The sequence below is a fragment of the Pagrus major genome, chromosome 2, assembly GCF_040436345.1.
Source record: "Pagrus major chromosome 2, Pma_NU_1.0".
In the NCBI taxonomy this organism is placed as follows: Eukaryota; Metazoa; Chordata; class Actinopteri; order Spariformes; family Sparidae; genus Pagrus; species Pagrus major.
Genome location: NC_133216.1, coordinates 19,833,561 through 19,850,634, shown reverse-complemented (window position 1 = coordinate 19,850,634; position 17,074 = coordinate 19,833,561). Strand labels below are relative to the sequence as shown.

The following is a 17,074-nucleotide window of genomic DNA, read 5'->3' as shown; positions in this document are numbered from 1 at the left end:
TGTCCTTCAAGGTCAGTTTGTTTATTCAGTTCATTCAGTCATTAAAATTGAGAGAGTTTGTTTATTTGGTTTGTTTAAGCATAAAGAAAAGTCAGTCAAAGTAGACGTCATTTTGGACTATTAAATTTTTTCCACGTGTTTTGTCACCTAAACTGTGAGAAAATTGAAATAATTGCCAAGTAACCAGAGCCCAAAATGATCGTTTAGATTAAACTTAAAGATAAGATGAAAATAATTCTTAGTTATGTCCCCAATTTTCTTCCACTAACACTTTTCAGTCTCAGTAAAAAATCTTTAAAAATAAGGGCAGCATATCAACAGAGTAACCACTGACTGCTTCTAACTGTAGCTGCCGTTAGCTGGTTAGCTCAGTTAGCCATGCAGTAAGCGGTCCAGACTGTGGCGTGGTAGGGTTAGTAAAGTAAGTAGAAACTGATGTTTCTTCACATTCTGTTGATATTTTTAATTAACTTTTGAATTTTCTACACTAAAATTCTTACATATCGCACCTATAATTATGGAAGTCATTTGTGTATTCGACCACTGTCTGTTTTTTTTATATTCAGTACATCCACAAAAGGTTGTCTGGTCATGAGTTGGGCTTCAAGGAACTAAAAAGCAGAGATTTTTTCAACTCGTCCTCTTTTGTTTACCACCCACTTCCCTTTTAATCATCGGTCTAGAGAGGGGAATATTTGTCTGCTAACTACTCGTGAATCTTAACTTGTTCTGTGGTTGTATTATTAACAAATTGCTCACTTGAAATGTCATCTGCATGTTGTAAACACAGAGAAAGGAGCCCCAGACCAGCAGAGCTTTTTAAAAAGTGTCTGCTGCATTTGGACACTGGATCAGGTTTTGCTGTGATACCTCAAGGCTTTTCCCATCTCTTCTAAGCCTCAAACGCATCTACACTTTATGGTTTTAGGAAGTCGAGCTGGCGCGTGTGTGTGTGTGTGTGCGCACATGTGTGTATCCATTTACCCTCCCAGAGGAGGAAGACAAGAATAAGAGGAGGAGGAGAAAAGAGAAGAGGCTCTTAGTCTGTCCGTCAGGCTATTTCTGACTGCTGCCATTTCTCTGATTAGATTATGGAGAAACAGAAACCTGGCCCTCCATCGTCCTAACCTCCCTCTCACTCTATCTCGCTAGATTTCGCTCACTCACTCCCCTCCGCCTCTTCCTCTGCTGTCCATCTGTCTGTCTGTCTGTCTGTCCCTCCCTGTCCTGGTTTGTCTCCTCCACCTTCTGCTGCAAATGGAGGCGAGGGTCGAGGCGCAGGAGAGAAGCGAAACTGAGAAGTGAGCACGAGGGTTAAAGGAAACATGGAAGGAGGAGGACGGAGATGGGAAACGAGAAAAGTGGGAGATGCATTTGGATGACAAATATCGTTTCCTAATTTCAGTGTTAATACGTTCCCACGCTGGGTTCTGCCATTAAAGTACAGTTCTTACAGCAGACTGCACACAGCAGCTTCATTATACTGATCCACAGACCCAGACACCAACCAGAACTCAGTAATTGGGGTGATGCCATCTTGCCCCAAGATTTTCTGTCAACTATGATAATCTGATTCAAACGTCAGAAATATGCACTCCCTTAGCACAATACCAACTTATAGTATCACCCAGGGTGCCTCTGCAACACAATCATTTGATAAATAGTTGATGGTGCACTTATGTGGTGCAAATTCTCTCAACAAACTCTAATAACCAAGTTACAAAAACCATTTGGGGTCAACCACGAGCTGTGACATCCCTGGTTTGTGTCCGGACCGGTGGCTCTGTTGCATGTCATTCCCCATCACTGTCTCCCCTCATCTCATCTTCATACTGTCAGCCATCTAATAAAAGTGTGCAACGCCCCGACAACAGGAATAATAAAAACCACTTTAGGTTCACAGTGGGCCGGCAAGCCACTCATAAGTAGAGGATTTTTAAGTAATCTGGATAACATTCGCATAAATACAGTACTTAAGTACACATTTCAGGTACTATTTTACTGGAGTATTACCATTTCCACTACACTCAGATGCAAATATTCTACTTTTTAATACATTTTTCTAACAGCTTCAGTTACTTGTTACTTTTCCAGTTACATGCCTGCTCAGTGAAAACTGTTATTTTATTTTGTTTTTGTTTTTTAAATAAACTCAAGGATGAGGTGTTCTTATATGGGCTGAGAAAAACGTCCTACTTCTGTTTACACCCTTTCTTGTATCAGATGGAAAATGAAATTGTATTGTCACGCATGAAAATTGTGGGTTTGCCGTTCTCACAAGATTAATCATGCTGCAAACACACAATGATCTTGTAGAATATGATGCTTTGCTGTAATGCAGCCGTGATATTACGACATTATAGTAAAACAATGACGGGGACCTTTTTTTTCTGCATAATCAGTTTTACTTTTACTTATGAAACATTTACTTAAGTTAGGTTTGAATGCAACACTTTGACTTGTAGTGGAGTGTTTCCACTGTGTGCTGATTTAAGTAGAGGACAAGAATACGTCCTCCACCACTGGAGTTTATTGAGATAAGGCAGTAAACCGGCTTCTTTGAGTAAGCCCCTGATGAAATCTAGCCGATTTAAAAAGAAATACATAATCAACATAAACCACACAACTTGCATCAAAATGTTTTGATAAGTGCTACAGCTCAGATTACATCTTAAATGGATAATGCTGAGTGACATCTGGCTCATGTGCTCTGCTGTCTATAAATATAAATATAAAAGTTTGGGTGTGTTTGATTTTTAAGTGCAGTTGCTGGGACTAAGCACATTCACTCAAGTACAGTCTGAGTATGTGTGCTCTACTTGAGTGTTTCCTTTTTTATATACTTTTACTTGACCACGATTTAGAGGCAAATTTGTACTTTTTACACCACTACATTTATTTAACTACTTTAGTTAGTAGTAACGTTGCAGATGTAGTTGAATAATACAAAATATAAACAACAAATTAATGATGATGTCATATTATAGATGCACTAATGTTAATACACCAATGTAATAATATAATCCAGGCTACAATATTCTGAACTATGCTATAAATAAACTGTGTACTGAGTGCTTTAACTTGTGATATTTAGGCATATTTTGATGCATGTACTTGTAACAGAGTATTTCTACGCTGATGATATTTCTACTTTTCCTAAAGTATAAGATCGAAGTACTTCTTCCAGCCCCGGCAGCAGCAGCAGCAGCAGCACTCAGAGAGGTGCAGCAGCAGCCAGGTGGAGGTGGTGAATGATGAACGACTACTAGAGGCTCTCCCATTATCATATCTGTCCCTGCTCTTAACGGGGGATTTTCATCCGTGTCCCTCTGCACTCCTCTCATCCCTCCCTCCCTCTCCCTCTCTCATTGTGCTCCCCATGGAAAGCGATCGATTTCACCTCCATTACCTCAGTCCTCTCTGTGCTCTCAGTTTTTAAGACGCTCCTCATTCATGCAGCTGTGAGCAGCAGCAGCAGCTGCAGCACATCAGCCTGCACCAGGGATTTTTACATGTCTGCTCAGATGACACTCTCGGTCCTCTTGTGAACTCACGGAGGCTTTGTTGGTGTGGTTCGGGGATGGACGCACCGGATGCCGTCCGGTTACCGCAAGACAGTCACGTGACGGTCCCCCTGGGAGAATTAGCATAAAAGACAAATAAAGGACCCCACCACAAAAAAAAAAGACGCACCGGTCTGTCCTCCTTTCTTTAAAAGAAAAGGAACAAATCCATTCCGCCTAATTCGAACCTTGCTCAGGGACAGCTCGCGTGGCAGATTGCAGCCTAATTAGTTTAGAGGGAATTTAATTCAATTAACTTTCCACAGCTCCGCGCGCCCCGCCGCTGGGCTGCTTTCAGAGCGCGGGGCCAGAGCTCGAGATCTAATTAGCGTGTTTGGAGAAGCTCTCCTGCGCGCGGCCATCCCTCGCCGCTCCAGCTGTGGTGTACGTGTGTGTGTGTGTGTGTGTGTGTGTGTGTGTGTGTGTGTGTGTGCACTGTGGTCTCCCGGGACCTGGTTTTTATCCTAAAAAGCTTCTTTTTTAAGTAACATGCCGTTATCCATTAGGATAATACAGGTCTGGTGCCGCAGTGGAGAGATGTACGCAGCATGTGAATACAGCCGCAGCTGCTGTGCGTCATTCTCTGGCAGGTGAACGCGTGTTGAATTGATGTTAGAGTGGACTTCAATTAGGATGAGTGTAATCTGACGGGCTGGAATTAATGGCTACATTTTGAGGCGATCTTTAGAAAACCTCGGCCTGATGAGCCTTTATTTTGTTTGATTAGACTCTTGTGTTGGTTTTGATCCAATCTGATTACAATTTGTGGATTTATGAAACTAAAGCCAAACTCATTACAGTATTCAAGCAAATATGATGCTCTTTAGTGAGGAGAGCTTCTCTACTTGTCTTTATTTTGTAATTACACCGCTCATGTGATGAGATTTTTCAAGTTGTTATAAAGCACAAAAAAGGGAGTTTGGGTCCGTTTTCTTCTCAATGTCCTGAAGATTTTGGGGGTTTCATTATTCTGTTTACACTAATTATGCATGAAATCATCTCTTAGGTGATGCACTGTGGCCCAATGAACCAAATAACCGGCATATTATGGCTTTGACTGAAAAAGAAATCGATAAACGCATTTAAAATACATATAGTCTATATTTTTCCATCAGTGGTGAGGCTGATTTGGCTCATGTGTACTTGAATGTAACTCCTAAACCACACTCGCTGCCGTCGTCTGGAGCCGGAGCATCACGGCACATTCCGGTAATTGGGGATTAAAATGCGGGGACAGGCGCACCGACGGGACCCCACCGTCCCCACCCTCCTCCACCGTCTCTCCATCCATCAGCGGGCAAATCAAATGCACCGCCAGCCTCGGCTGCCGTAAAGACGCGGGCCGACGTGAACGCCGGCATCTGTGATTTCTGATTTTATTTTACGCGCAATCAAATCCACCTCCTCCGAGGAGAGAGGATCTTAAGAGCAGCGATGACACGACACATTTTAGTGACACTGCAGGTGGAGAGAGAGCCGGCTCCTCACCACCACCACCAGCACCACTGGACCTGGTTTAACACACAGTCAGCAGCAGTGGATGAAGTTGGAGCAAATGAGAAATAAGTATTAAAAAATAGGGTCACAAATATCAATAATATTATTGACACATGCGTACCAGAAATATTGAAGCGATGCAGGCCTACTGAAATCTTGTGTGAGTGAGAGGGAATTGTGCGTAAATGTGCGTATTTTGCTTGCGCGCAAATTACGCACAGGTAAATACGCTGTTATTGCAAGCCATATCCCATCGATCTTGATTAGCTATACGTTAAATAATTAAATACGCACAAAATACGCACATTTTAACATTCAGTCAGTTTGACTTATTAATTTATGGGCTACTGTTAATAATTAAGTGATAAAAGCCATAAAATCTGAAATAATTGACCGCATAATCTACACGAGAATAGATTTAATTTAATGACCAAAGATAACTCACGACAACCGGTTATTTGATTATTTTAAAGGGCATACATGTGTGTATTTGTTTATAAAGCAATATCACATTAACTAAAATGTCATTCCAGGAGGGTTAATTAGATATCGAGGATGCACCAGCCTCACCAAAAGACTCAACACAAGGCCCAGGCCTGTTTTTTCGCACAGTAACCATCAGCTGCATGCTCCCATCATGCAATACCAATGACACAGACTTCAATTAACTCTTAATAAAATAAAGAAACAACAGTTACGGTCTGATCGACGCATTTTTGTGCACATGTTTGACAGAGCTCGACACAGAGGAGGAGGACACTATCCAGACCTGAGGATCAATAGCTGCCTCCGTCTGAATCAGGAGAGCAGCTTTCACCACACGGGACATGTTCTTCTTTGAGTCTCCATGATGGATGGAGCTGGCAGCCTCTCTCTCTGACTGACAGCTTCACTTGGTGTTCAGACCACCACCGCGTGTCGCGGGACACAAACCGGGCCGGGGGGCCTCCCGCGTGGCCTTTCTTTACGCTCCCATCCTTCACTCATCCCTGATCCGCTGTCTCTATCCATACACCTCTGCATCTCTCCATCAACAGCGTCCAGACATCCATCATGGAGGCCGGGCTCTCTGCCACACAAGTCAACCGACTGCGTGCTTCCAATCTGCATGTAAACCCGCAGAGCTCCTGACCATCACAAGCCATTACAGCAGCAGGAAAGATGGGGGCAGAAGAGGGCCAAGTGTTGGGAATTTAATTACAGATCGTGCCTCTTTTTGTGTCTGAAATAAACTCGGGCAGAGATGACAAATGATGGGGTCTGAGGAGAAGGCCCAGTGTGCAGTTTTCTCTCTAGAGCAATACATTTGGCGATCATAGCGCAGGACAAAAAAATCTGAAAATCCTTCAGAAAATTTGTTTAGGTTAAACCGTGGCCATAAAGCCTGTAAATAAAAGAGATAGAGTTATTTATTACGCACCAGGGTCATTAAACGTTTGCACAGAGAAGTCATTAATTAAGGGAATAATAACGACAAAACAAAGAAAATCCCAATTTAAGTTTTTCGTTATAACTTAATGTTTAAATGTTGCAATAGCCTCAAAATCAAAGACAAAAATGACCACTAAATAGGTGAATTGCTCCTTTTAATGTCATCTCAGTCATAACTCTGTATATGTTAAGTGCGTCCACAGATTCCCCCTGTTAACCCAGTCCTCCTATAATCCCTATAGTCGGTGCTCCTCTCTCAGGGGCCCTCAGGAGCCTCTAGGGGACCATTGTGTCCCCCCTCTGTTGACTCAGACGTCATGAATGCCAAAGATCCCCGTTACTGTTTCCGTCAAATCGCCCCCATGAATGTAAAAGTCCAAAGTTAAAGCCTCCGCGGAGGAGAGGTCTCCCCCTGCGCCGCATGGAGCACTATAGAGCGGATTAGCGGCCTGGAAGAGACCGCTGCTCTGCCTCTTTGAAGGGATTAAACTTTAAATGCTTTTTTAAAAAAAGCGGGAGAGCTAGGGTCGCTCCTGGCTGCTCTTTTTTTTTTTCAAGGGGAGGCGAGAAACGAGAGAGTTTAACTTTGAAACAGTTTAAGTTTCTCTGTAAACTCACCTCTGAACCCAGCAGACGGGGCGAGGACGCACAACAGACGGCCGGGCCTGGGAGCCGACTGGTTAATGTGGAGGCCAGAAAATCACTGCGCATTTATATTCACTTAAAGTGGCTTAAAAAATATAGTGCGTTCATGCGCATCACGCAGAATTCAGTGATATTGTAGTTATATTGCAGTTGCCATCATTCTTAAGAGTTTATGCGCCTAGAAAGCTTTGTTGTGATGATTTCATTTGAAGAGTTTGGGACTGATGATGTTTTCTCGCAGTCAGATGTTAGAAATGATTTACCTGTCTGTCGGATATTTCACTACTGTCTGTGTATGTGGTCCTATTTGAGGCAATGTAGCGTCTATAAAGCCCATTTCTGAGGCCTGAAGCATCCAGTCTGTATATGAACGTGAGTAAAATCTCAAAATCTGCAGGCCAGCTGCATTATCGTGGAAAATCGATGTTTCTAAATTGAAGCATAACATTTGGGTAAATATTGTGCATAAATAAGTTAGTTGTCATTAGCAGTGTAAAAAAGTACCCATAAGCCATACTATAATAAAAGTAACTATATGTTGTTGAAATATTACTCAAATCAAAGTGAAAAGGCAACTTGAGTAAAAGTCTTGAAGTATCTGATATTTATTGTACTTATTGTACCTCAAAATTGTACTTAAAGGTGCACTATGTAGTTTTGGGGAAGCCTCTTTTAATTCTTTTATGCCTAAACAAACTCAATAAACAAACTCTCTTTGTTTTCATGACTGAATAAACTGAATACACAAACTGACCTTAAAGGACAACATCATTTCATACTGTTTTACTTTGTTAATATGTGGCGGACCCTGCCACCTTTCTAGCTTCAAACAGTGTTCTGGGGACCTTATTTTCCTCTGAGAGCAGCTATGGTAAAAATACATATTTCTGAGTTTGTATTATTACCTCATTAATATTGTAAATATTAAACCTGTCAACCTTATTCAGTGGAGCGGAGCTAATGTGTGTGGCCTTGGTGAGCCTCGGACTCCGACAGACAGACAGGCAGACAGACAGACATGAGGGATGTCCAACCAGAACTGCATCATCCAACATCTGCACGACATGAACAGCTGTATGAACAGGAGCCCCGCCCCACACACACCCTCCACCAGCCACACAATAAACGCTCCAAACATCTTATTATCAATACTTGTTTGTAGTTTAAGTGGGTACAGCCGATCCGCGCATGCGCCCGCGTGTTTGTTGGGTTTAATGTCATTAAGGAGCGTCATCAAGCAGCCTCTGGTCAGGCAGAGATAAGAGGAAAGAGCGGCCACACAAGACAAACTTAATTAATTTCTGGCATGCGCGTACAATGTAATTTTTGGGTATTATTTGTCGGATTTTATCCGATAATAAAAAGCCTGTTAATTTGATGAGCAGAGCTTGAAATGCAGCAGCAGCCGACATGTTTTTAAACTGCACGGAGCGCACGCCTGACTCTTTGAGTGTGTATAGATGTGTGTGTGTGTGTGTGTGTGTGTGTGATGGGGGCCCGTGTGGGATATGACTTATCACATTGTATGACACCGAACAATAAACTTAAACCAATTTATGAAGCGTCAATGCGTTTATGGTTAGCCTGTCGTGGTTGCTCGGTTGTCTCCGCAGCCAATTCCCTCTCCCGTCCTATACATCAACCTGACGCGCTCTGGTGACATCTCTGCAAAAGTGATCGGAATCAAATCAGAGCTTTTAATCTCAGCAATCACCGTCACATCTGGACGTTTTGAGTCACATAAAGACTTCTGTGGCTGAGGTGCAGTTGTTTCCACGACCGGCAGTGGAGCGTTATTTTGGGGCTCAACACGCACCGACTCACGGCAGCCTAATAGATTCATTTTACTGTAATTGTAGGGCAGTAATGTCGCAAAATAATCAGACATTATTATCCAGGAAGAGCGGAAGGATGACTATCCTGTGAGTGATTTTGTAGATGCGTCCAATATCGGACCATTTCCGATTTCCTTTCTATTCACTTTTTTAAAATCTCTTCAGGCTCATAGGCCTCTCTTAACATATTTAACATAACTCTACAAACAAATTCTGGAGCTAGAAGTCCCCTTGAGTCCCAGTCTTCTATCTGAATGCAAAGATGAGCTATTTCGAAAAAAGAAAACACCACAAATACGCTACATCTGGTTTATGAGCAGCTTCAGATGCTGTTAGGCCGGACTGCTTTCTTGGCTCACGGGCTTGAATCACAGCAGAGGCATCTCTTTTAATATAGCGCAATAACAGGAGAAATACAGCCTGATTTCAGAGGTATGTGTCTTGGTTAAAAACAGTCCTTAAATTTCTACCTGGAGAGCTCGTGAGCTCATTGAAAGGAGGTGTGACGATTGAAACGGACGCTTTTTTGTCATATTTGGGCTGAGAGGGAAGAGTCGACTCACAGGAATTAAAAAAACGTCCTCAGAAAAGAGGCATTGTAACAGTTTTAAACGAAAAGTGTCTGTTTTTTTACACTTTAACTCTGCAGACACCTGCGACGAGCTCGCGATGCTCCGGAGCGCGTGGGCGGTGCAGTGAGAGGAGGGAGGAGGAGGAGGAGAGGGGGAGTGGGGGGAGGGGGGCAGTCCGTGTCCACGCTCACTCACTGGTGCCATTGTCATGGAAACTAGACCACCGCCTCGCTATTGTCTCGCGCTCTGCCAAGTTTATTATAAACACCGCGCGAGCCGCAGCGCGCTGTCAAACGGAGCGCGAGAGCAGAGCGAGCCGCAGTCCCGCGAGGAAGAGAGAGGAGACGGACAGAGGAAGAGACAGGAGGCCAGGAGAAAGTGAGAGAAGTGGAACAACATCTGGATTATTTACCGAGAAAACGCGCCACACGTCCGCGTGACAGTGAGATAAACAGCTGGCAGGAGCTCGCGGAGAGAAGCGGCAGTCCTGGGAGATACTGGAGACACACACCAACTCTGCTCTCAGCGCAAAAAGTGAAATAAAAGTCTGAAGGCTGAAGACAGCAGAAACCTCTCCGCTCACAGCTCCCCTCGTCGTTTCTCTCGCGGACCGGTGTTTGCGCCGGCTCACCTCCATGTATAAGATGGATTACTCCTACCTGAACTCCTATGACTCCTGCATGGCGGCCATGGAAGCGTCGGCCTACGCGGACTTCAGCTCCTGCAGCCAGGCCAGCTCCTTCCAGTACAACCCGATCCGGAGCGGACCCTTCTCCAACCCGGGCTGCACTCCGCTCAGCACGGCCAGCTGCACCCTGGGAGCCCTGCGGGAGCACCAGCCCACACCTTACTCCTCAGGTAGGACGGGAGCTGCCGCTTTATTATCACGAGGGTCTACAAATAATATGATTTAAAATTAGAGGAGGAACGAATTAGTACTGCTCATTAGGATATTTCTTTTTTTTTTTTTAAGACGGAGAAGAAAGTTATAAAAGCTGAACATTTAGTCGTCTCCATCATTTTCTCTCGCGTAAGCTGGCAGAGATCGCTTCTATAGAAATGAAAAACAAAAATGTAAATAAGAAAATATTCAACTGTCAACTATATTTTTCGTTTTAGATGACCTGACAACATATATAGTTTCAGGCCTAAATCATTTGAAATGTTTTTTTTTATGTTTATTGATCCAGAATTCCTGAGAAATAAACAAGGCAAAATATTCATTCATGAACTGAGACATTTGCATAATAAATCAGTGTATGCATGCGCCAATCTACAATAAATAAGAGGACTACAGGCTTATAATAATAATGATAATAATAATAATAATAATATAATATAATATTATTCATAACAATAATATCAATATGCAAGTTTGACAGCTTCCCGAAATTGAGCTTATCGAATCACACACACACACTTAACATACAACTGTTTGCGTGTAATCCATCTTAATAAATCAAATTAATGTAAGGTTTTATACCCAACATGCATTTCGTTCGTTGTCTCCTTTATAACGATGTAATTCTGACAGCCTCACACCTACATACATTTATTTTTATATATATTTACATTTATTAACGCTTGCTTCACGCATCGTGACATTTCTAGAAGCCGCGTGAAGTTAAATAACTGAATTACATTTTAATTGCAAACAATAAAATTACCTAAAGTCCACTCTTCGTTTATAAATCCGTTAAATAAACAGTCCGATTAGGCCTTTAGTAGGTTTTCAGCCTCCAATTAATTTGAGTAATTGGGATAAATGATGTATTACGGGCCAAAAACTCACAGTGAACATAAAAACATAAAAATGTTTTTCGGCCGAATAAAACGTAAAAAGCGTGAATTAACCAGCTTTGTGAATGGACTGTTTCTTGTTAACAATTTGTAGTTACAGTATCAAATGTCACGTTTGCATTAGTCATATTTTCTAACCGTCAGTTCTGATTGGCTCCAAACTGAACGCAATTTATCAATCAGGTAATCCTCCTTCCACAAACCGGAAACTGCTGCTCCTTGCTTGACGAAAAACATCTGATTATAGTTAATCTATTTGTGAAAGATTTCCTGATAATAATAATTTCTTTCTATTAAAAACAAACAAACAAAAAAAACGATGTGGTAAATTTCTATTTAAAATGTTGCTTTTGGAAAACTAAACAAATTTCTTTTTTTTTTCTCCTTCAGTCCCTTACAAGTTTTTCTCGGACCCCTCCGGCCTGAACGAGAAGAGGAAGCAGAGGCGCATCAGAACCACCTTCACCAGCTCCCAGCTGAAGGAGCTGGAGAGGGTGTTTGCAGAGACTCACTACCCGGACATCTACACCCGAGAGGAGCTGGCCCTGAAGATAGACCTGACCGAGGCCCGGGTACAGGTGAGAGGAGCAGGCTTTAATGAAAAAAGACTACAGACATTTTTATCTATCTATCTATCTATCTATCTATCTATCTATCTATCTATCTATCTATCTATCTTTTGTCTTAAATCAAATATTAATCGTACCTCTGTCTGTGTTGAACAGGTGTGGTTTCAGAACAGGCGTGCCAAGTTTCGTAAGCAGGAGCGTGCAGCCAACGCCAAAGCCAACAGCTCTGGTGGCACCTCGGGCAGCACCAGCAGCAGCAGCTCTGGAGGGAAGAAGAGCGGCGAGCTGAGATCTTCGTCAGATGACGACGAGTCCAAAGAATCCACCTGCAGCCCCACACCTGACAGCACGGCCTCCCTGCCGGGCTCGGCCAACGGGAACTTGGGCAGCCCAGCCAGCCTGAGCCCCAGCCCGGCTCCTGCCAACAGCGGCTACGCTAACAACTCCAGCTCTCCGGTTCTCCAGGGGCTGAAGCCGCCCAGCTGGTCCAGCCTGGGGCCGTCCAACCCGGCCGTGGCCCAGCCTGCCGTCCAGACTCAGGAGATTCTGAAGGCCTGGCAGCCGGCGGACAGTATGACCGGGCCCTTTGCCGGAGTCCTGTCCTCCTTCCACAGAAAACCCAACCCCGGCATCAAGACGAACCTGTTCTGAAGCACAGAGGAAGAGGAAATTAGAAACAGACATTATGTGTTCTACTGGAGCAGTGAGGAGTTTTTAGCTTTTGTTGAGAGTCAGGACTTGTCCATTCTCACACTGGCTTAGTCTGCTGTAGTTCAGCGAGGCCCTCGGTTCTTCTCTCTAAAAAACTCAAAGCTCAGAAAACAAAGTCAAAGGTCTGCTCACATTCTCTCCCCCCAAAATATTATGCAACTGCAAAACTCTCCACTTCCACCCTCAGATCAGAGCCGCTCACAAAGTTTGACAAGGATTCACTCTTCCTCAGATAAAACTAAAAGTGTGTGTCTTCATGTACAGTGTCTAAAAAGGATGTTTGTGTGTAGCTGAATCACAACCGTCACATTCCCACACTCACTGCATCGCAACAAAGCCTGCCGTGCATTCGGACATCCACAGCGATGAGCATGTCGGTCAGGTACGAGTTTAAAGCAGAAATCTAAACATCATGCTTCAGTCTCTGCTGGGGAAACAAACACACTTTTACCCTCAAGCACAACTTCCTCTAAGCCCCCCCGACACACAGACTCCCACCAGAGAGAACAGGGTCCCCCTTAAATCCACCCCGAAATCCAATTAGGGCAGCCGGGTCCAGACCAGACACCTCCCCAGTTCATCCCCTCCTCCTTCTTTACTGTATTAAGTCCCGACTCCCCCACTCTCATCACCCCTCGAGGCTCTCTGTCCCATCATGCCTTTCTCCATCAAACAGAGGGCACTTTGTTAAAACTCAGCAAAGGAAAGAGACGGAGAACTTCAGACTTTTTCAGTTTCCTGCCTTGTTCTTCGGGTGGAAAGAGATACACAGAGCATTGTGTAAGCTACAAATCTGTCAACCTAATTATAACTGACTTGTGATGTTGGTATCATGGTGCAACTGCTGGTTTCTCACTGTTGTCACCGACTGAAAAGTCTTTTTGATGATTTCTCCTGCTGGATTGATGGGAACAATCTCTAGTGGACTTACAACTCATCATCACCCACTCTGACTCTTTGATCACTTCCATTAAGTCTCCAAGTACGGGATGATCTTTCTCAGAAATGCAACACGAGCTGGTCAAATGTTGCAACCAGTAGCACGGAAGTTTGTCTAATACTGACGAAATGTAATCAATAGGTTTTATGAACATGGGCACAAATTGTCCACTTTTTTGTGACATTTAAAATGAAGAATTTGTGTCCATGTACACAAATCCTTAAGATTTAACTTCTTCCTTTGCCGATATATAGAAAGTTGCAGACAGTTGCTGGAGTGTAATACTGTGTGTCCAATAATACCCACATTTTGTTCCCGTTGTCTCCATCTCTTTTTTTTTTTTTGCAAAAAAAGCAAAAAAGTGGAGCCAGTTGTATGTTCTTCCATCTTGAAAAGTTGCTTGTGTATCATCCCTATAACATTTTGTTTCTCTGACTGTTTTCAGAGCTGATTTTCTTTAGGGGGGGAGGGTTTACTCCGGAAATCCAGAAGGTAAAAAAAAAAAAAAAAATGTATTTATTAATATTCTTTATTATGTCAGTGAGAAAGCCACACATTTCTTTGAACTGCTCCATGAGATTTTGTGACTGTAAATTCCGTAATTAGTAATATAAATATTAGGTAGCCTTTTTGTTTTATTTCTCTCATGTTGCTTTACAGATTTATTTCACTGCAGAGCATCTGTCTCACAGACCGACATGGAAACTATGAATCGACGGAAGCTCTAGTGAATGAGAGTTTATAGCACTACTCTGAATATTCTAATAAATCATTATGGAAGCACTATGTGACGCGTTTGATGATGTGGTTTCTTGTGTGCTTAAGAGTATTGTGTGTAGACGTCAGAAAAACTGACTGTCACTCATTTTAATTTTACCTTACTCTTTCCCTTTCCTTTAATGAAGCAGGTCTACAGCTCATGCACCATAACTCTCTCATCCTGTCAGCTTTCCCTGCAGATGACAAAAAACATAAAAAGGAGTGAATCTATAAAATCAGGAAAAGATATTAGATTTTTAATTGAAAAAAATGACATGGGTGAACATCTTACATTAACTTAACACAATCTAAACTGGAGACTACATGAATGAACAAGATACAATTGAGTGTCAGAGAAAACAACAATGGCAGAGTCTCTTTTTCACTCATGCACGCAAATACAAACACACACACGCACACAATACCAAAAACACTGAAAGGCCAAAAAGGCTTAAAAAGACGTTAGATTTAACACGTCTGAACGGCACATCTACATCGTTTGGCTGTTAAAATGTTAGACACATCGTAGGAGAAAAAACACAGGCTTGAGCTGCGTCACAAAGACAATCAGGAGAAGAGGGGGGCATCTTTTTCAGACATGACAAATAAAGCTGCTACAATCACATCTTTAAAGATTTCAACATATTCAGTCCCAATTATGCAACAGCACATTCATTTCTACTTTCGAGGCCTTCTCATGATGAGCTGTTGACATGGCAAAATATTTTACATCATATTTTAGTAGCAAAAGCAAATTGTGTGCTTAATCTGAGAAACAGTTTGGTGTTAAAGAAAGAGTGTCAGCTATGTCGAGATGAATCCACGTCAGCATCTCTTACAACAACCATAAACTGGCTTTCAGTCTCAAAGGCAGAGGAGGAGGCAGGATTTAAATTAAGAACAAATACAGGCAGACTGAACACTAACGGGTAAGTTAACGCTTAGCTTAAACAACATATAAACAAACCATCGAGTAGAACTATAACATTTCACTGAACATGACTTAGTTGTGTCATATTTTCCCCAAAGTTTCCACAGTCAGCCTCTACTGACGAGTTTTATGGAGTAGCAGCACCACCTGCTGGTTAATTTAGAGAACAACAGCCCCCCACACCATCCTGAGTCCTGCATGAACCTGACTTTTCTGTTTTTAACATATTATGAAGTGCCATGTCTGCCAAATAAAATCAACAGAATAAGACACATTTCTATAATATGTAACAGGAACAAATAGTTTCTGCAAGACAATGACAGTAACGATGGTAAATCTTCAGTAGAACAACCATTAGCTAATCTGTTTGGCTATGTTAGCTAATTCCCTGAACACTGCTCCATATACACAATTTAAAATGAAATGAGCAACAGATGTGACCCATCAAACCTGGGCCACATGCTGCTAAAATAAGATCTTAAATTGAAAGGTACAGGGTAAAAACTTCATAATGATATTTCACTTTGGTGCAGTGTTTATTGCCTCGTGTTTTATTGCTTTATCTACTTCATTTTCTTGATCCGTTAACCAAATAGTGACTGCACCAAGACTCTGCATGTGTCAGGAAGTGTCAGAAAAACAAAGGTGAGTCAGTCACTGTTGAGTCACACACCAGGGGCTCTCAGTCAGATGTTGTAGCAAGGTGAAATATGCATTTTAGCTCTAGCAGGACTGGTTTGGTTGGTTTGCTCCATATTCCCTTTATTATAAAAAAAAAAAAAACAATAAAAAAAATTAACAAACATAAAACTATAAATACATGCTGAGACACTGTGACAATAAAACAGTAGCTCAAACATCATAACAAAAGTAAAAAAACAAATTAGAGAAATGTTGAGCTGTCACCACTTCCTCTCAACCTGCATCACCGAAGCGAGGGAGTTACACTGCCTGACATCACCCTCGAATGCTCTCTCACAGTTCCAACACACTTTCCCAAATGAGACTATTAGTGGGGAAAAACCTGAGACTCGGAGAAGAACACAGTGTTGTAAAAAAACAAAACAAAACACAGGCAGTGTGTTTTCAAGGCTCCAGTTCCCCACAAAAAACCTTCTTCTCATTTTGCTCTAATCAATTGCAATTTCCCATTTCTGAGGCATCATAACTCTGGTTCTCCTCAGTTTAGGTTTCTCAGGACAAAAAAAGGAAAACAAGCTTTAACACTAGCTTGAAGCTGCAGGTCAGAACTTACGGTACAACACACTTGACAGCTGCTCCATACATGAGTTGTATCTCCAATTCTGTCTGACCAGAAAAACAATCTCGTCCTGCATCTTCTCACTAAAGCCGAGGGTTATGTAGTGACGCATTAAGGACTGAAATGATTCTCATTAAATAAGGCCACCTCTACAACGACACACATACAGTACATGTGAAAAGGATGGTGGTTCAACAAGTGTTTTAAAAGTACAAATGGAGTGCAATTTCTCTCAGAAGGCACAGTCTGGCATTAATTGGCACGTTTCCAGCTCAGTTCAGTTCAGTTCAGCTGAGATTTGGCCTCTTGGGACCTGGTGTGGTACCAGGCCAGTTTGGACCAGTCATAGACCAGTTCAATACAGTTTATTTCTGTTGCTGCTGCTGCTGCTGCTGCTGCCTGAGGCTCTCCAGCAGGATTCGCTTGTGGGCTGGGTCGAGCACCCCCGCCTCCTCCAGGTCCTCCTCTGTGATGTCACTGGAAAAAACAATACAAGATCTGAGAAACATCTTTGGGTTATTACTATAGTTATGTATTTTTCATTAAGGTTTATTTTTATT

General features: G+C 42.5%; 2 protein-coding genes across 3 annotated transcripts in view; one reads left to right on the top strand and one right to left on the bottom strand.

Annotated features, from left to right (window-relative positions):
- Nucleotides 1-10,178: 10,178 nt before the first annotated feature.
- phox2a (paired like homeobox 2A) lies at nt 10,179-12,563 on the top strand. 2 transcript variants are annotated; one of them, XM_073492975.1, is made up of 3 exons: nt 10,179-10,401; nt 11,734-11,921; nt 12,069-12,563. In XM_073492975.1, exons 1-3 carry the CDS (start codon nt 10,179-10,181, stop codon nt 12,561-12,563), a joined length of 906 nt encoding a protein of 301 aa, XP_073349076.1. The 2 variants fall into 2 exon arrangements, with proteins under 2 accessions (XP_073349076.1, XP_073349067.1); XM_073492966.1 differs by having other exon boundaries at nt 10,188-10,401; nt 11,734-11,977; nt 12,050-12,563.
- Nucleotides 12,564-14,558: 1,995 nt separating this feature from the next.
- inppl1a (inositol polyphosphate phosphatase-like 1a) overlaps nt 14,559-17,074 on the bottom strand; it is a 29,969-nt gene continuing 27,453 nt past the window's right edge. Inside the window, exon 27 of the mRNA XM_073484189.1 lies at nt 14,559-16,991. Within this exon, the coding sequence (XP_073340290.1) occupies nt 16,880-16,991 (112 nt within the window). The 3' untranslated portion in view covers nt 14,559-16,879. The remainder of the gene's footprint in view (nt 16,992-17,074) is intronic.

Excerpts from the sequence above, each read along its gene's own strand:
- phox2a (XM_073492966.1), top strand. The coding sequence starts at position 10,188 with ATGGATTACTCCTACCTGAACTCCTATGACTCCTGCATGGCGGCCATG. Across the intron at positions 10,402-11,733 it reads GCCCACACCTTACTCCTCAG|TCCCTTACAAGTTTTTCTCG; the intron begins GTAGGACGGGAG and ends TTTCTCCTTCAG. Across the intron at positions 11,978-12,049 it reads ACATTTTTATCTATCTATCT|CTCTGTCTGTGTTGAACAGG; the intron begins ATCTATCTATCT and ends TATTAATCGTAC.